At 42.1% G+C, this 21,407-nt stretch overlaps 1 protein-coding gene across 6 annotated transcripts in view; it reads right to left on the bottom strand.

The window, feature by feature from the left end:
- grb10b (growth factor receptor-bound protein 10b) overlaps positions 1-21,407 on the bottom strand; it is a gene marked incomplete at its 3' end in the record, with an annotated part of 98,444 nt that overhangs the window by 8,893 nt on the left and 68,144 nt on the right. For all 6 annotated transcript variants that reach the window (XM_080426178.1, XM_080426180.1, XM_080426179.1 and 3 more), the window contains one exon: positions 8,477-8,633. In XM_080426178.1, coding sequence (XP_080282304.1) covers positions 8,477-8,633 — 157 coding nt within the window. The remainder of the gene's footprint in view (positions 1-8,476; positions 8,634-21,407) is intronic.

The following is a 21,407-nucleotide window of genomic DNA, read 5'->3' as shown; positions in this document are numbered from 1 at the left end:
CTGAGAGAGAGAGACAAAGAGAGAGTGTGAGTGTGAGTGTGAGTGTGTGTGTGTGTGTGTGTGTGTGTGTGTGTGTGTGTGTGTGTGTGTGTGTGTGTGTGTGTGTGTGTGTGTGTGTGTGTGTGTGTGTGTGTGTGTGTGTGTGTGAGTGAGTGAGTGAGTGAGAGAGAGAGAGAGAGAGAGAGTGAGTGAGTGAGTGAGTGAGTGAGTGAGAGAGAGATAGAGAGAGAGAGAGAGATAGAGATAGAGATAGAGGGAGAGAGAGATAGAGAGTGCGAGAGAGAGAGCGCGAGAGAAAGAAGGAAGAGAAAATAAATGACTTTTCCTCCACTACTTCTTTTTTTACGAGTGGTGCATATCTTACACTATGGTGTAGGGCTGGGCGATATGACTTCAAATCAATATAACGATTATTTCAAACCTTCAGTAAAAAATATGCCTGCTGTCGGGCAGAAACCTCCATATTTTAACTTTTTTGTCTTTTTTCGTAAATTCGTGAAGTATAATCCAGGGTTAAGTGGTTAATCAGACTAATCGATTTGATCGATTATAAAAATGTAACAGGATTTTTTTCATGTCGACTCCTTGATATAAGAAATAAAAATAATTATAAAAAAAAAAGAATGCTTCTGGATTATTTGATTAACCTACATGAGAAATATTAAGTCGGTTAATGATTCTAAGTGTCAGTTTTGATATATTGTCAGTTAACTGCCCAGCCGTACTATGACGTGTGCAAATACACACAGCAAACATTCCCACAGTTGCATCATCATCCCCAACACTCACATCCTGTATGTTTGGAACTCAAAGTGAAACTAGCCTGGCCTTCCACTGTAAGCAAATGAGTCATAACCACTCACTTGAAACCAGAACTCCACATAGGCAGGGCCACTAGAAACTACACGCTCTGTTATATCATCACTGAGCAGTGTTAGTGAATGGGACCAGTAAGACAATGGGTTATAAGTATGGGGCGGCTGTAGCTTAGTGAGTAGAGAGGCCGTCTGGCAATCAGAAGGTCACTGGTTTGCCTCCCCGGCCTGCTCAAGTATATATGTTGAAGTGCCCCTGAGCAGGGGATCAGTTCCAGGAACCCTCAAAAGCAAAGATTTTAGTTACAAATGTTCGCTTTAAAAAATATATATATTCAAATATTCTGCACACAAAAAAAGCTCATAGCGCAGCACTTGGTGCCGCACTATGACCTTGTATATCTGCTATTTTTGAATAGCAAAAGTATAAAATAATGTTTATAGCTAAAAATCTAAAATGACACAGATGTGTTTCCGGATTGAATGGATTAATACAGGTCTCTATAAGGAAAAAAACAGAGTACTGGTACAATAAAAAGAGTCACAATTAGCCTGTAGAGAGGCCAAGAGATGTTTTCAGCTGTGTCATTGTAGAATCAACAAGTGTACTGAAATGTATTCTATAAGAGGAAGGTCAAAGATTAAAACCAGCTACCATTGACCACCACACATGGCAGAGGGATATCAAATGGGAGTCTGTTACAGTGGACATTAGTAGATTTAGTACATACAAGCAGACTCCATTCAAAAGGTTTCAGTCTTTGAGAATCAAAGAAAGGGTGACTCGGCCCGGACCGCTGGTGTAGCGGTCCGGGCACCTAGACTACAATGTAGCTTGTCCCGATCCCGACGGCCTTTGCTGCGTGTCACTCCCCATCTCTCTCCCCATTTCCTGTCAGCCTACTGTCCTATCAATAATAAAGGCATAAAAAGACCACAAATTAATCTAAAAAAAGAAACAAAAGAAAGAAAAGGTGACTCAACAGGCATCTACATACCATTATGGACTGACGGATGATTGGTATTCTCTGTGTACGCACACAGTGTAATTCTAGTCATCTTTGGCGAGAGCCGCCTCTCTAAATCAGATGTGCATTTTGTAATTATCTGCACGTCTTGTGTGGGCTGATACCGCTTTTTATTCTGACGTGAGAGCGGAGCAGCTTGAGATGCAATATAAACTTCAGATAAAGCTGACATTAAAGTACTCTCTCATCTCATTATCTCAACTTCCATCTGTCTGATTTATACTTTGCTGTGCACCGATCTCGCGCAACAAACGCAACCGATCAACACGCTCACAACACGTCGCCCTGTGACACATTGTGAGCTTGTAGATCAGCTTAGTTTTGCTGCGCGAGACCGGCAATGAAGTATAAATCAATCCCATCACTGTCACGAATCCCAGTTTGCTCTCTCTGTCTTCAGTGGTGGAAAGTAACATGCACTCAAGTACTGTACTTAAGTACAATTTTGAGGTATTTGTACTTTACTTGAGTATTTCCAATTTCCAATACTTTTACTTCAACTCCACTACATCTCAGAGGCAAATATTGTACTTTTATTTAACTACAATTTTAGTTACTAGTTACTTTGTAGATTTTTATTTTATTATTATTACAAAACATACATTAACTACTTCAGCCCTACATTTCGGCCATTTGAAAATAGCCGATCTACAAGCTCACAATGCGTTGCATCGCAAAGCTTGTAGATCTGCTATTTTCAAAGGATTTTTATACATTTGAAAACTTGAAATGGGACATTCTGCATAATGAGTACTTTTACCTTTGGTACTTTAAGTATATTTTGATGCCAATACTTTTGTACTTATACTCAAGTACATTTTGATTTCCGTACTTTTACTTGCAGTATTGATACTTTTACTTAAGTAAAACATTTGAGGACTTTTTCCACCACTGTCGCCCTGTGACACATTGTGAGCTTGTAGATCAGCTTAGTTTCGCTGCGCGAGACCGGCAACGAAAGTATAAATCAATCCTATCACTGTCAGAACTCCCAGTTTGCTCTCTCTGTCTCTCTCTCTCTTTCATCCCTCTGCCTCTCTCAGATGAATCATTGTCATGCGTGACCATGACTCACCCTGGCATCACCATCTAACTGTCCCATGGTCTCGTTAACCTTCTGCGGCCGACAAAAAGGGGTCAATGTCACTTATCTCAAACAGCCATCTCACCCCATTCAAAGGCAATACTGAGAGCAGGGCAGCTATCAACGGGAATAGGCTTCTTTATTCAAACACGCTATTGTTCTGGTTTCTCAGAATCTTCTATTCTGGACATCCATCCACCCACATGCACAGAATATACATCACCACCACATACACATTTGCATCCGTGCACATATCGCACACACCAGGCACGTACTTTAAGCGCACATTCTACGAAGCAAGCAGGTGTGTTTGCAAACAGATACACATATGTAAACATAGACATGCAAATACCTGTTCTTACTTACACGAGTACACACACACACACACACACACACACACACACACACACACACACACACACACACACACACACACTCTCTAAGAAGAGCAAACAGAGACTTGTAAAGTAAATCGTAAAAAGAAATGATCCGAGACCAGCAGATGCCATTTGAGTACAGGTGTGCCACAACAATTATAGCCATATTATAACGGAGTTGCTCTGAGCCAAAAATGATGTCATCGACAGTGAATGGGTCCAACTGCACTTGGCAGCATCATGTTGGCAACGACGATGAGAAATGTAATCAGATCATGACGGATGATGAAATATTAGCTAAGTGATTTGGGAGCCGTCCATTGAGAAGTGCGATGTACTTTCCTACAAGTTCCCACAAGTTGAAACTACATCTGACCACATCAGGGCCCCTTTGTGGGTTTTAGCTAAAGAATTCTTAACAACGGCGAAGATTCTTTGAAAGACATATCGTTGCTGTCGGGTAGAAACCTTTGCATCTCAATATTTCATGCTTTTATGTTTTTCATGAATTCATTTTATACTTCCTGGCACGACAGGGTCACGCAAAAGTGGCAAAAATAGCAGCTTTACAAGCTCGCAACACGTCATGCGTTGTGAGCTTGTAGATGGGCTATTTTCAAACTATTTCAACCCATTAAGACCTGAGGCTGATTCTACAAATGTCTTCTAAATCCTAACAGTTTTCTGAAAAACTTATGTTGCTATATCAGTGGTTCTCAAACTTTTTCATGTCAAGGACCCCCAAATTATTATGTATTTGGCCGACGACCCCCTATCTCAAAATATTTTGACCCCAGAAGTAAAGATTTGAGTTAAAAACGTTTGCTTTTAATAATATAAATGGCCCGGGCGGCAGGCGTGGCGGTCTGGGCACCTAGGCTGCTAATGAAGCCTGACAGCGTGTCGCAGGTTCAAATCCCGTTCCCGACGACCTTTGCTGCGTGTCACTCCCCATCTCTCTCTCCCCATTTCCTGCCAGTCTGCTGTATTCTATCAAATAAATAAAAATCTTAAATATAAAAAAATATATATATATATATGTATTCTATCAAATAAATAAAAATCTTAAATATAAAAAAAAAAAAAAAAAAAAAAAAAATATATATATATATATATATATATATATATATATTCTTTTTCCCCCCAAAGATTTGCACAAGCTCATAGCGGCACAAAGTGACGCACTGTGAGCTTGTATATCTGCTATTTTTTAATAGCCAATCAATGTGCTATATACAGTATATATAGCTAAAATGACACAGATGCTTTCCCGGTTTTAATGGGTTAACATTTATGAAAAGAGCTTGTGACAAGGGCTTGTGACTAAATAACAACTACATTGGAAACATTTCCTGAAAAGTACCAGTTTTGGATATACAAGGTTTCCTCCCGACAGCGAATGATATCAATGCCGAATTAAACCTAATGTATTTCATAGGTAGCAAAAACAAGGAGGATTTCACATTGTTCCCCCTTTCACCAAAAAATGGAATACCTTTTTGTGTTTTACAGTACCACTGGACATGTTTCTATGAAAAGCCACTGAGCTACACCCCCTTCTCTCTCCCACATCTGTTAAAATGTACAGACATGAGCACAGACCCAACTTGTCTTCCATAAGTGCTTTATAATCGCACTCTCCTAAGGGGGAGGTTGAGTTTTCTAAAGTTCAGCTAGCCACAGTTTTCCAAACCTCCTGTTATACTGCCAAGTTTAATACAAAGTCACCCTGATAGAAATCCAAGGCACTCTCTTATATATAAAAAAAAGAGAGCTAATTATTATCTTAAAAAAAAAAACTATAATCTCTCTTGAATGGAACGCTGTCGTTTTTATTATTTCAGTGCCACATTGTAAAATGGTGCATTTATGTAACACCTTTCTCCAAAGCACTTTACAATGTGCATTACATTCACACACACCGACGTCAAAGGCAACCATGCAAGATACCAACCTGCTCATCGGAAGCACTGAGCAGTTAGCGGGTTAACCCATTCACGCATCTGTGTCCCTTTAGATGACTAAAATCTTTGCTTCTGGGGGTCCCTGGAACAAAACATTTTGAGATGGGGGTCCGTGGCCAAATACATTTGTCTACATTTGACATCTAAAAATGTTTTCTATATCCTAACAGTATGTTGCTATATCAGTGGTGCACCAACTTTTCCATGTCAAGGACCCCCAAAATTATATGTATTTGGCCGCTGACCCCCATCTCAAAATATGTTGTTCAAGGGACCCCCCAGAAGCACAGATCGGAGTTAAAAAATGTTCGCTTTAAAACATATATATTTAAAGATGTGCACACATTTTCCACGATATTTTTTTTTTGTTGCAGATCTACAAGCTCATCGCGCGGCAATCGATGCCTCGCTATGAGCTTTTATATCTGCCATTTTTGAATAGCCAAAGAAATCTTAAAATGACACAGATGCGTTCCCGGTCTTAATGGATGAATTGTCTTGCTCAACGACAATTTGACACAAAGCCAGGGGGAGCCAGGGATCGAACAAGGAATCCTCAGATTCTCACAAGCGGCCGCTCCAAATCCTGAGCCGCCGCTACATTGTGCTCAAAGACATTTTGAATATGTGTCCATAATATATTATAGCATTCATATTGTTTTACCTGTTTTGTATTATATTACTATACTAGAGTCTATAATGCTGGATCTGAAACAATGCCCTGCCAATATTCAGACAAAATGTTGCAATAAGAATGACGTCACACTCGATTTGACACACTAAATTCTTAGAAGTGTTTGGCTCAATTCAAATAGAATTGTGATTCTGCTTCATTCAATGCAATTGGCGGTTGCACCATTTAAATCCATTCCCAGACCAAATGGAATGCTCTGGGATAGAATACTATTCAGCCTTCTCCCACATCCACTCACCCACAGTCATTCTGACCCTTTTGCATCACATTAAGGCCTATTACAACCTCCAGGTCTGGACTGGGCCATTGTCTGAGCCTTTATGGTGCAATGAGAGCTTCTATTTTGGGGAAGGTGATGTCAGTGGCGCTGGCGGGCTGCTGAACAAAGAGCCTCTAACATAACAGATAGCCTTTTAAATTTTTCATCAATCATCTCCATCACCTTCTCCCTCTCTCTCTGACGTGTCAATTACAGTAGCGGATCAATAACATTACACCTTCTGTGATACCGGGGAGACTAGAGGTCAGCGGAGATTTTGTTACAGCTTTTCAATTCGTCTCCATCCTCTATCTCCCTCATGTGTTACTTTCTGTTCCCTGACTTCACCTTCACCATCTTCATCTGTTCCTTTACACTGCCACCACATTTCATTATCACACCCACACTGCTCGTCATTATTTCCCTCCCTCTCTAACTTGCCTTATTGTTCGGCATAGTGGTGTAACAAATTAAGTATACCTCCTATTGTGTCAAATAAAAGCAGGAATGTTAACCACTTCACCTTTATTTTTTACCAATCTACAAGCTAACAAATTCTTCTATTTGTAATGTATTTTCTTCACCTATAAAGACATGGCCAAAATTGGAACGCCAGGGTTAAAGTGGTTAATCAGTGCTCATATTCCACTGATCACTGTCTGTTCGTTCATGTACCGGTTAAGTTAGCAGATCAATAAAGTCATCGGTCTCAACATGCTTCCTCTGCTACTAAGAAAGGATGTCTGCTCTCAATTCTGCAAGAGTTGTCTGTTGTCGACGTTGGTTTTTATGATGGCGAAGTCATTTCACAAACATTATAGTTCCATGTATCTCACACACACACACACACACACACACACACACACACACACACACACACACACACACACACACACACACACACACACACACACACACACACACACACACACACACACACACACACACACACACACACACACACACACACACACACACACACACACACACACACACACACACACACACACGATCGGTAACCTACATACAGTAAGCTACAGGACTAGGCCTGTCACGATTATAACATTTTACATGATGATTAATTGTCATACAAATAATTGCGATTAACAATTGTGTCTTTGAAGTTGAAGACTGTTACATATTTTACTGTTACATGATGATTAATTGTCATACAAATAATTGCGATTAACAATTGTGTCTTTGTCGTTGAAGACTGTTACATATGGATGAAAATTACATTTCTGTTTGGCTTTTAGGCTTTGAAGTTGCACATGGCAGATATGACACATAACCCAATTATACAAAGAAATGACTGACATAATATTTAATAACTTTATACTTAAAAAAAAAACATCAATAGTGGATATAGCTGATCTACAAGCTCACAACGTGTCGCATCGCAACGCGATGTGAGCTCGTAGATCTGCTATTTCCACTATCTGCTATTTCCACAATTTTTTAAAATGTTTGAAAATATATGATTCAACATGGTAACGATTATGATGATTATGACAAAATAATTGCGATTATCTCAAATAATTGCGATTAGACGATAACGTAATAATTGTGACAGGCCTAATACAGGACATTAGAATTACACACATCTAAGCATAATACATTGCTCTGCCTCTATTTTCAAGTGTACTACTCCTGAGCCAAAATCATTGCGGTTTGCTTGATCAGGATGTTTCACGGTTTACGTGTATGTGAACGTGTGCGTCTGTGTGAATATTATGTACCGTCCATAATGTGTACGCATGGCATGCCTGCATACTTGACTACAGGCCTCTGTGACATTTGCCCCTATTATTCGTCAAAGCATGTGGGCATGCATGCATGTCTTGTTGTATGTCTTGAATGTCACAGCCCATCCACCCGCAGCTTAACAATAGCATGCATGTACTGTAAGTAAAGCATGGGTGTTTGTATATATGAGTGTGGGTGCATGTATGTGTTTCTGTGCATGTGTTCTTTTTTCACTATGCATGAGAGGTAGACCTTTATTAATCCTGCAGGTAAATTCAGCTTCACCCAGCTGATACCTGCTGCTCAGATGGTCATGATGAGAGCTCCGGGGTGGGGGCGCCGTTAGGGTCAAGTGTCTTGCTCAGGGACACTTTGCTGTGTATACTGGCCGATGGGGAGGGGCGGTGACCTTCTGATTACCAGACAGCCTACCACAGCCTTACCAGACTCTACCCACTAAGCTACGGCTGCCCTGGTGGTGTTTGAACTGGTGGGTATTTGCCACTTACCTAACCCTAGCAGCGGGTGGTGCTCAACAAGTGTCCAACTGTTGTCGTCCACACAATGGCTTTTATAGACTAGGAGCTGGCACAGGTCCCTGACAGTCATGTCTGCTGGGATCTCCACAACTTTACCCATGCCGTCTTCACTGAAGATCTTCACAATCTGTGCAGAAATGAAAAAAGGATGAACATTTTAAACGTGGATAATGTTTGCTTTTGCTTTATTAAAGAAAAAGAAAAATCGGTTTACTTTCTCCCAACAAAATGACTCATCATTTGAGGAAAGAAAGGCAGACGCCAAGATTATCAAACCTTATCGATCGGAAAGGATAGGGGAAAAGAAAAGGTCCTTTAAAGATGGACTTACAGTGGAACCCCACAGCCAAACTGTGATAAAAATCATTTAAGATATAGCATTTTTCCAAAACACAGCCCAATGGGTGGGTATAGTCAGCAATTATCTTCAAAGGCTAGCATGGCATTTATCATATAGCAACCCATATATACTACAGCATAGACAGGCCTGTAATTATGGCACAATAGAAAAGAACATACATTCAACACAATGTAGCAATTGTGGTGTTAGAAATCACAGACAAGGAGATCTTTAAGAGCAACATATAGCTTAAGAAATATACTGTGTGTAACACGCATCTCCTCAGTGTCTACATGGCTTATGGGGGGCCTACGCACCACGTTCCAATTATAGCTTAATATGAAAATGTTTAAAAAAATACCCACAGATAATGTTGTATTAGTCCCTGCAGACCACCTGTTTCCTTTCTCCCTCTAGATGCATGCACACACACACACACACGTAAGCGCGCGCGCGTGCACACACACACGTAAGCGCGCGCACACACACACACACACACACACACACACACACACACACACACACACACACACACACACACACACACACACACACACACACACACACACACACACACACACACACACACACACACACACCATTCCATTATGGATCTATCAATATCATATGAGGAACAATGGCAAATGCTAAAATGAAATACGTCTCTCAAGTTATTTTAATCCTTTCTATCGCCCTGATCAAAATATTATAAGTATTCAGCATAGTTAACTGTTGAATCCTCAGTGATAATACCCCCCCCCCCTTCAACAGGATAACCCAGGAAAAAGTTATTTCTATCTGAATATGTATAATGTTGATAGCTGTACGGTTATGGTTTCGGCCAAACGTACTCTTGCAAGTCTCAATAGATTGACAAATCACCAGCCAATCAACTAGTCCTCACAATGAGCCAGAGTAAATAACTTACACCAGATGTGCAGCATACAAGGAATGGTCTGCATGAGAAACTAGAGCAGGTTGGTCAACGTACCTATGCAGGAACCTCTGGTAGTGAACCTACACACAGATCTACCCTACCTGATAAAAAACATACAGCACTGCCAGTTGTATGTACAGTATCCCAGTCTAGAACTGTGAACGTATCCACAATGGTCACGAAAAGAACACAAGGAGCAAGGTTAACTTCAGTTCTTTCAAAGCTTGTCACATATTCGGCTCCTTCTTTTTTTGTTGCTCTCACCCTCTCTTACATCTTGAAAAAGACAAATTCTCCTTGACCTTCAGAAGAGAAATTATCCAAAATGTAACGATGATGACAGATATTAAGTTGGGACATGACACAGACAAAAGAAAGAGATAGAGAAGTAGAGCAGTCTTACCTCCACGGCCTGCAGTAGGCAGCAGTCCGGGGAACACGAAGGCATTTTGTTGGAGTGAGCCTACCTCCCCAACGCACTCACACACTCTCCCACAGTCACTCAGGCACAAACCCCTGTTCCACTCTCTTCTTCTCTTCTTTCGAAGAAAAACCAAAACGAAACAACTCATAAAAATCCAATTCCCGTGGATGTAGACAGCTGACAGTCCGTGCTACCTGTCACATAACCGAGAGTCTACTCTTTCAGCCTATTGGAACCCCCGAAAAAACACTGTCTGAAAGCTCTGTGTTACAGCCTAAAACTGTCCGTACAGACCACAGGACAGCCACAGAGAGACAATGAGCGATCAGATGGCAGTAGGTACAGTACAGAGCTCTCAGTGCCGGTTGTGTCTGACAACTATCTTTCCCTCCCTCTCTCTCTCGCTCTCTCTCTCTCTGCCTGTCTCGCTCACAATGGGTTACAGCCTCAGCCACGGACTCCAAGGCACACTGAATCAAACCACACGCTCACCAACCAATCATAAGGCTGCAGCAGGCTGATGTAATCATTCCCACACAGACCCAGGCACACAGATCCAAGGCACACAGACACACAGACACACAGAGACACACACACACGCGCACGTGCGCAAACGCGCACACACAGACACCCCTACACAGACGCACAGTCATGCACAGACGCAGCCAAGTTTTTCAGAGCTCTTGAAAGCTCTGTGCTTCAGATTGTTTCTGTTCATTTGAGAAGGGTGTGGGGCAGTGAGGAAGAGGAGGAGCAGAACCCAGAAGAAGAACAAGAAGAAGAAGAAGAAGAAGAAGAGGAAGAAGAAGAAAAGCTTAGCTAAGGAGAATGAGAGTGAAATAAAAAGTTCCTCTGACACTTTGCCACTTTTCTAACCTCTGAAATGTTCAGGAGGTTTCAAGTGAGGGCTTGTTTCAATCTCTCTCTCTCTCTCTACTCTGGGCTCAGATCTCACCCTCTGGCAGCAGTAACAATTCACATGATAAACTAAATGAAACCAACCTGAAGCACTTGAACCCCCACCCTGCCATCCAGCTTTGTGCAAATATACTTCCTCCAAAGGAAACAAAAAACATGGAAAATTCAGCATATCACCGCTGTCGGGCAGAAACCTTGTATTTCCATATTTAAACTTGTTCGATTTGAAATTAATGCCCTACATCATCATAAAAGAGTGTCGCACAACAGTAGCGAAAATAGCCTATCTACAAGCTCACGCTTGTAGATTATTTTTAAAAAAAAGAACGGTTTTGGACATATAAGGTTTCCACCCGATAGCAACGATATTCACCCACCACCAACACACATGCATACATACATACGCCCCTCCCCCCCCCCCCCCCAACACTCACACACACTTCTTTTTAACTCCGATATTTAATACGGCACTGGACAGACAATAGCCCTGACACACCCCGTCTGGGAGAAGCCGTCTTGTGTTGTGTCCTTGGAGGCGTTTCTTTTCTTTCATTTTGTTTCTTTCACTTTTTACCTTTGAATGGACGGAGCGACGCGCACTGTGCAAACAGACCTGGGCGAGAGGAGGGGAGGCACGCACGCGAGCAAGGTGCAATCCTGGAATAAGCCGAGTTCCAGAGAAGAAGGGGGGAGGAAAACGAAACAGTGGTAAAAGTAGAGAGACGACTCAATTTATTCTAGGAGGAAACAGTGTGGGAGTCTGGTACGGGGGAGGGGTGAGAGAAGAAGGCAGCAGGGGTGGGGGGTTGAAAGAGATTAATAAGAGATATGAGAAGGGGGAAGAGTAATAGTGTGCCAGTAAGGCGAGAAATAGAGAAGCGTGTGTGTGAGTGTGTGTGTGTGTGTGTGTGTGTGTGTGTGTGTGTGTGTGTGTGTGTGTGTGTGTGTGTGTGTGTGTGTGTGTGTGTGTGTGTGTGTGTGTGGGTGTGTGTGTGTGTGTGTGTGTGTGTGTGTGTTTTCGGCAGCTGACACCAACTTAGCTATATATGTGTATGTGGACAAAGACATGCACTGACCCACAAGTGTGCATAATTATGTGTGGAAAAATGAGGGACAGAGGTGGAAAATGAGGGTCAAACAAAGTACACAGTAAAATCTTCAGTGTTGATTTATCCATTTGTAAGTAACCCTGAGTTAAACTAACACTCAGGATTATACAATGTGGGAAGGAGGAGTCAGAAACTGTCTGGTGACACACTCCAGTAGTATGTGTACTATGAATGATTCTTACTGTTAACTACACAGTATCTAGCCTGCACAGCTGTCTCTACCGCCCCCTTCAACCCACACACACACACGCACACGCACACACACACACACACACACACGCACGCACGCACGCACGCACGCACACACGCACACACACACACACCCTTTTCTACGTCATAGACACAGCCAAAGGGAAATCCCCAGGCAAGATGACAGGCTTCCTGCTCCCATACAGGGTCATTGTGAAGTGGAAGAAATCGTGACCAACCTTGTGATTTCCTTATTATAAGGGCTCTTTGATAAAGAATCTCATTGGTTTGGTGGGATATGGCTGGCGAAAGTAACAATTTTTTTCTCTGCCTGTCTATCTGTCTGTCTGTCTGTCTGTCTGGCTGTAACCACTTAAACCCCATACTTGGTTGACCAACGTCCCTCAGGGCTCTATACTACTGTGACATTTCTGTTCGCTCTACATCAAATATCTTAGCTGAAAATAGCCACGTTCTGAGCTTGTAGATCTGCTAATTTTACGCTTTCCAGGTTCTGGCAGAGTGCTGGTAGTTGTGAACAGAATGTCTAGGAGTGGTTTGCCACGATGAGGCGACCCTGACTGTGAGTGGAAAGAATGAGAAAGCTGTCTGTCTGTCGACCGGACAGAAATGACTGAAGAGTTATGTGTTTCAAGTGACCTACTCCAGTTCTCCATGTTCTTAAACGGGGACATTAAAGACAAGAGAGAAGGCGGGAAGGGGGTAGAGCTGTGGAGAGTGTGGGGGGGGGAGGGAGAGAGAGAGAGAGAGAGAGAGAGAGAGAGAGAGAGAGAGAGAGAGAGAGAGAGAGAGAGAGAGAGAGAGAGAGAGAGATGAAGGACAGGGAGAAATAGAGAGGGAAACACTGAAATGAGAGAGGGTAACGACTGGAGAAAGACAGAGTGATTGCCAGGGAGGGAGAGAGAGAGAGGGAGAGAGGCAGAGAGATAGAAAGAGGCAGAGAGAGAGGGGGGTGGAGAGTAAGAGATAGGGAGAGAGTAAGAGAGAAACGAAAGAGAACGAAAGAAAGAGAAAAAGAATGGAAGCACAGCCATACTTGAAAAGCCATTCTCTCTATGTTTTTCAGGGCTTTTAACTGTGTGCTCATTTAGAGAAGATGGGAGCAGAGGCCTCTCAGATGACTCAGGTTTGATAACTGCTCTGTGATGTAATTCCCCCGGGAGAGACTGAGAGCCTCAGGCAACACACACACACACACACACACAGAGTCGGACGTGCGCAAATGCACACATACCATTGGTACGTGTACAAATGCACGTACTGAACTATCATACACTTTCAACTCTGTTCATTCAACATTCAAGATTCAATACCTTATTGTCATGGATTGGAATCTCTTAATCTCTTAGCTCACTTAAACCATAACAGAAAAAGACAGAAAAATATGATAGTAAAACCTCTCACTCATGAAGCACATACAGTAGTAAGCCAGCTTCCCATGAGGAGTCACACAGCTGTTCAGAGGTCAATAAATCAATAGAGACCAAATCAAACATTACAACTTCGATGTTGATTCTACTGCAGGGGGCCTACAGCATATATAATCAGCTGCCATTGTATTTTTCATCCATACATTAGTCTAATTTATAAGCATATAAAAAAATAGAGTCTAATATTTACATACGCCAGAAATAAGAATAATAGTGGTTAAACAAAGTATAAAACGAGATAGGTGATATCCAACCCATACAATAACGTTAAAAGCATAAATCAAATGGGTAAAATAACATCGCAACACTAGCCCACTATAGTAGATAAAGTTATTTCAAAACAATCTGCCTTATTGCACAATTATTTAACCTGCCGAATGGCATGCAGTTGTTATGTTTGGAGTATTAAGGTGACAGACAGCTCCAGGATATACAGTACGTGCTCAGGCCCGGATTGGAGGGCTGGGAGAGGCGGGACCATCCCCGGCGGTCTGCCGTCTGATTGGCTGTAGGCAGCGCTATGGCAGGCAGCGCCGTCAGACATAGGATAGACGCCTGTTCATTGGATTGGTCAAAATGTCAGTAATCAAAGTGTTTTTTGGAAGGATCAGGAGTCAGACGTGAATAGTTTGTTTCGCTTTGCGCCCTGCCCCCATCACCAGTGCAGTTGTAAACAGAACACAATGCAATGCGTCGTGTGGTGAGCTTGTAGATCGGCTATTTTCACTATTTTAGCTTGACACTCTCGTATGACCAAGTAGGTCATTAACTCATTCACTGCCACAATTATTGCTGGCCGCGTTTGCCCACTGCCAGAGATTTTTCATTGAAAAAAAAAAGTACTCAGGAGCCGAGATACATAATTTTTAAGTTTTAAAGGTTTAATGACATTCACTTGTACACCACATTCAAAGTCTTTGTCCTGGTCCTTCAAAAGTGTACAAAAAGTTTTAAGTGAAAATTCCATTCCAGTGATCCATGGCAGGTGTTTTTCTCTCACATTTCTAAAGCCTTTTCAACTGCAATGAAAAAATAAATCTTTGCCTGCGGGTGTCGCTGGTGAGGGATTTTGCCTGTCAATCATCGCCTCTGCTCCGCCCCCCCAAAGGAAAGGATAGGGGAGGGGAGGGGCGAGGAGGAGAGTGGGCGGGATTAATCGACTGTGACCTCACTGTCGAAGGGCCAAGCTCAGATTACTTTTCAGCCTAATTATTCAGAAAACCCCAGACCACAGAAAATCCACTGAATGTTCTAAGTTCAGGTTTTTTGGGTGTAATTGAGGTCATAAAACCCCAAATAAAACATTGAAAATAAAAAAAGTGAAAATGAATGTCATGATACCTTTAAGTTAACAAGGAAGTGGATGGGAGTCTAGATCTTTAAACAATCATATCTCCTTGGTCTTTGGGTGAAATTTGAAAAAAAAAACTAAAAAAAACATAAACATATTATAATAATTATATGATAATTCAAAATCATACTCAGAGTGACTAAGAGGATAAGACAAAAACTTGTACATATGAACAATGTTGAATGCACACAGGCACACATGCGCGTGTGCACACACACACACACACACACACACACACACACACACCCACACACGTGTCAATCTCTGGGCTCTGCTTCTTAGCTGCTGTTCTATAAATAGATCGTCCGGTATTACGTACACGTTACACGCAATTGCATCAGATAAGTATGGCTAGACCAGATCACAGTTTCTCATACATGCCCAGCTGCCCACAGACAGACACATTAGGCATCAGTATGCGTGACAATTCAATGTGGATAACGCAATGGGAACAATATACTCCAATGAAAAAGTTATAAATTTATTGAACGTGGACTGTTGAACTTATTTTATGAGCAAAATCAGTTTTCTCAAAGTGGGGACCGGGGACCCCCGGGGGTCCTTGAGGGGCTTCCCAGCAAAATCAGTGGTTAATCAGTTTAACCACTTTAAACACGTTTTAATGCTTCAGCTATTTGAAAAAAGGTGATCTACAAGCTCACAATGTGTTGCGGTGCTTGTAGATTTCCCAAAAAGTATACTTTTGAAGATTTTTAACAACACACATCTTCTCTTAAGGGGGTCCCTGGCACAACAACTTTTCAGATGTAGGTCTGTGGCCAGATACATTCTGGTCATTTGGTGGACCGTGACATGAAGAGGTTTGAGAACTACTGACCTAAACAATACATGGACTTGAATGAGAATATCACTTGTCTATCTCGCCCATCTTGACATGAAACTTGTTGATCAAGGTGTCCTGATGTCAGGAATTAACTATTGTCATGTGTTACTACTGTCATGTGTTTTCTATTTTGGCCATTGTTCTTGACTGATGAACTCAGAACTAAGAGTAGAGTGGAAAGTTAGATTAAGTTGATGAAGTTATCCTTCTCATCGAAAAACACAGGGTGGTGAACCACATTTCAATAATAGCACCAAAACAAAGCCTATACAAGTCTTCACAACACATCGCAATGTGATGTGTTGTAGATCTGATATTTTAGATTTGTTGATTATTTTTAAAAATTTTGCCCATAATGACATGTCCAAAATATGTCCACCAGGGTTAACATGGTTAATAAGGTCAGCATTCAAATAAAGCCAAAATTCTCTGGTGCGTCACTGTTTGACTATTTCCTATTGTCTCACAGAGAGAGAGAAAAAAAATCCTAAATGTGTCACCAAAACAAACTGTAGCCATTGATAAGCTGATTTGGCTCCCCATCTACCCTCCTTCCCATTGACAAGTAACCTCAATAAAGGCCCTTTGACTCTACTGTAGTGCTGTGTGTGGTCTGGGCTGTCCTTGGCCAGTGACGCCCGGGTAATGAGACAGAAAGACAAAAAACTGAATGAGCCACAGACAATTGGCTCTCCCCTCGCAGTGCCTGTGGATGACGGAGCGGGAGGCGCTAGCTTGAAAACTATGCTGACTCATGAGGAAGGGACAGTGAACTGCTCCTTGTCATCCAATTACCGTGTCAAATTAAGACCCGAGACAAGAGGCCTATCTGGGCTAAGCGCAGCAAAAGGAGGCAGAAAGGAAATTAGAGAGGGAGCAAGGGGGCTGGGGGGGGGGGGGGGAGCTGACACATATAGAGATAGTTGCATAGAGGCATGGTGGAGGAGTGAAAGACTCACAGTGCACACTGACAATACAAAGTCATGTATGGTGGCGCTTAGCCATCACAGCACCAGTGTGGCCAGGCAACAACACATATTGGTTAGTTAGTGAGCACCGCAGAGCCTGTTCTGTCTGTAAACAAAGGGAACTTTTTAGCATCCACACATGCAGCGTTAGAATATTGAACACTGAACAATTATAGAACGCCCCACAGGAACATTTTGCAGTGGATGTCTGGCAAGTATGACAGTTTTTCCTTAACCGAAAACAGGGTTGAAAACACAAAGAGTCACATCTCAGAGTGGCTCAACGTGAATCCCTATTCAGTATTGCTCAATTTATTATTTAATCCAATAAGACCGGGAAAGGATCTGTGATTTTAGATTTCTTTGGCTATTAAAAAATAGCTGATATACAAGCTCATAGCACGGCACAGAGTGCAGCGCTATGAGCTTGTAGATCTGCTAAAAAAAAAATATCGTGAAAATGTGTTTGAATATATATATATTGTTAAAGCGAACATTCTAACTCAAATATTTGCTTCTGGGGGTCCCTGGAACAAAAGATTTTGAGATGGGGGTCCGCAGCCAAATTGACAAAAAAGTTGGAGCACCACTGATAAAGCAACATACTGTTAGGATTTAGACAACATTTTTAGATATGTATTTGGCCGCAGACCCCCATCTCAAAATCTTTTGAGACCCCCAGTAGCAAAGATTTGAGTTAAAATTGTTCGTTTAAAAAAAAAATCACGATTTTGCAGATCTACAAGCTCATAGCACGGCTATGAGCTTGTAGATCTGCTATTTTTGAATAGCCAAAGAAATCTAAAACGACACAGATGAGTTCCAGGATTGATTGGGTTAAGACCACCTAGATGAGGCCAGGTCTGTGCAACAATGTGCCAAATATTCCCCCAAATTGGACTACAGTGAGCGGATGCTTAATTGAGCGCCAGGGCCAATTGCCAGGGCAGCAAATGTCCTTTCAGACCACTGCCGATTTGAAACCATTGTCCATTTACTTTGTGGTAAAAGGGGAGAAAGAGATTGGACAAACAAAAGATGACATCATTGGCAAATGGCAATATTTTGGCAACACAATGGAACTGGTACAGTACAGGCCTGTCACGATCATGACATGTTTGTCAAACAAATAATTGCGATTAACTATTTAATTGTGTTTTGGATCATTGGAACATATGAATAAAAATGGGTTTGGCTTTTAGGCTTTGTTAACAAAAACTGCACAGGGCAGATATGACTTAAATAAACACAGAAATGATGACATAATAATGTAAGTATGGACAAAATTGGCCATATTTAAAAATTGTATACTTTAAAAATCTTTTATAGTAGAAATAACCGATCTACAAGCTCACAATGCGTCGCATCGCGACACGATGTGAGCTTGTGGATCTGCTATTTCCACCATTTTTAAAAGATTTTGAAAATGTATGAATATTTTTTAACAGGTGAATTAATGCAAACGAATGGAAACAATCCTTGCTTATTGTGATTATCGCAAATAATTGCGATCAAGCGATTATGTAAAAACTGTGGCAGACCTACTGGTACATCAGTTGCATGGTTAGCGGCGGTGGCGTAGCAAGCAGTGGCAGACCATAAAAATGAATGGACAAATTGACGCCATTGGTTTCTACAGACCCGTTTTGAAGCCTGTTTTTCAGCGATTTCAAATCCGCCATCTTTCTATATCTCGTCCGAAATGAATGAAAATTAATGCTATTGGCTGCAACCTCAGCGAGGGCGGGTCTTCACTCGGTAGAACCAGTAGAAACCCTGGAAACATACCCTACTTTATAATACATTTAAAAATTAATGGGACCATCATTTACTAAACGCATATCATGATGATTTAAAAGTGCCCGCGACGACCGGCCGATGGTCTGCTATTCGACTAAGCGGCGTCCGAGTTATGTACCGATAGGCACAGAATCGTAAATAATATTAGTGGGGACTGCGTTACACAAACGCAGCACACTCCCAAAGCTGACGCCACCGGCAGCTCCAGCCGCCGCCGCCGCCGCCGCCGCCGCCGCCACCGGCAGCAGCCGCTGCCGGAAAATGCACTCGCTGTCCCTCGGGGTTTGCCCCTTGTGGCAGACCTACTGGTACATCAGTTGCATGGTTAGCGGTGGCGCAGCAAGCAGTCGCGCAGTACTCTAGGTACGGCGCCCTCTGGTGGGCCGTGAGGATATTGCAAGTGGGTCCCCGAATAATTGGCAAAACGTTAGGTTTTTATCATGATATAACATTCATGTAAATCATGTCAAACTAAATGTCAAGGTATCTATCTTTAAAACCCTGAAAAGTTAGTTTTCAATGTGATACTGCTATAGTATAGTTCCATTGATCCAAGCTGGAACACAATCAATTGATTAGTCATGACTCATGCACGCGGCCCACCCATCTGACCACTTAACTTAAATGGTCAGATGGGTGGGCCGTGAAGGCTTTTGAGATTTTCAAGTGGGCCTTGATCCAGAAAAGGTTGAGAACCACTGCTCTAGTCTAGGTGATTCTAGGCTTCTCACACTTTAAACCGAGTGACCATCTAAAGCTAACTGTGTACTCCATTGCAAGATGATGTCGTTTGATGACAAGAACCGATTTTCAAGCCAACAAGCTTAACATTGTGAGCTTGAAAATCTATGTTTTCAGTAAGCAACGCCGTCGTCGTACTGCAGATAAATTAGGCTTTACTTACTAACCAACTCACTAATTAAAACACAATGCAGGATATTTTTTGCCATAACTGCAAAAATGCCATACAAGTAGAGTGTAAAATAGTATAGCGAAGAACAAGAAAATGTATTTCCTTTCATGAATGATGGTGCAGTTCCACCACTTTTGGGAGTAATTAATTGACATCATTATTTGTGTTCCATAGCACACTATTTTCATTTGTGTTTTTTTCCCCCTTCCTTTCTGTCTGCCATCCATATTCCCCCATGCCTTTCCTTCTTTTTTACAGTTTCTTCCTTAGTGTACAGCAGCTTGAGACATCTGAGCTGTCCTACTTTCCCTTAAAGAGAGCGGTGTGGGGGGGGGGGGGGGGGACAGAGGAAGGGAGACTTAAAACAGAGGGAGGAAGAGAGATTGAGAGAAAGGCAGACAGAGTGTGTCTCTGTCTGCCTTTCTCTCAATCTAGGATTGAGAGGACAGACAGACAGACAGACAGACAGACAGAAAAAAGTGAGAGAGGGAGAGAAAGAGAGGGAGACAGAGAGAGCGGCAGGCAGGCTCATGACCTACATGAGTCCAACAGTTCTGTTCAGCTCTAGCCAGATGAAATGCCTGTAGCAACACATTGCACTCTTTGTAGAACAGAGAGAGAGAGAGAGAGAGAGAGAGAGTTTAATAATGCATTAAATGATTACCTATGGCTTCACAATTTTATGTGACTTGTACTTTATTCAAATCAATATTATGTCTATATTTCTAATGATAGAGATTCTATGGGGAATACATGGTTACCTCTTGACTAGACTCAGTTGAAAATGTCCCGGGGTCCCCCAAGGTGCCCATCCCCTTTTCCCTCTACACCAAATCTCCTCTACAAGCTCATGACAGGGTTCATATGGTTAACATGCATAGATGGATATTCTAGAATACGCCCCCACACACACACACACACACACACACACACACAAACAAACACACACACACACAGACACACACACACCATGTATCCCTCTCAAGCCCCATTTATATGTCATTGTACGATGGTGTCACGGTGCCGAAAATAGCTGATCGACAAGCTCACAAGGCACTGCGAGCTTGTAGATGTGCTAATTTCGGAGAGCGGCACCGTCATACGATGGAGCACAAATCAAGCATCATGTCTCACATTTCTTCCTGCTGTTCAATGAAGCAGACCAGACGGCCGGACCCTCCACTCCCCCACAAAGCTGCCTTTAAAACTAAAAAATACCATGCATTCCATAAAGAAAAACTTGTCGACTGGGTGAGAATTTATCTCCAATTCAGCAGCCTATATTTAGAGCACCAAAGTGGGTCATATACTCAGAGCCACACAGGTATATGGAACACCTATTTATAATGCTGTTCTGGTCTAATTTGGAGCTGAGAGCAGTGACCAGGCAGTCCAGAGATAGAACACTGGCCGGGATTCCCATTAGCTAGAACAGCGGTTCTCAACCCGTGGGTCGGGATCCCCGGGGGGGGGTATTTAAAATCCTTAAATTCAAAAAGACCATTACCGCAACAAAAGTAATCAACAAAGTATACTATAAAAACTGGTCAAACTTTGGCCAAATGAAGAGGATTTTTTATAAATCGCCGATCTTCGAGCTCTCGTCTCGCAACGAGAGGCGTTGTGAGCTTGTAGATTGGCTATTTTCACAATATTT

The sequence above is a fragment of the Gymnoscopelus braueri genome, assembly GCF_963280865.1.
Source record: "Gymnoscopelus braueri genome assembly, chromosome: 4".
NCBI classification, from domain to species: domain Eukaryota; kingdom Metazoa; phylum Chordata; class Actinopteri; order Myctophiformes; family Myctophidae; genus Gymnoscopelus; species Gymnoscopelus braueri.
The sequence above is the reverse complement of the archived record's forward strand: the minus strand, read 5'-3'. Positions and strand labels throughout refer to the sequence as shown.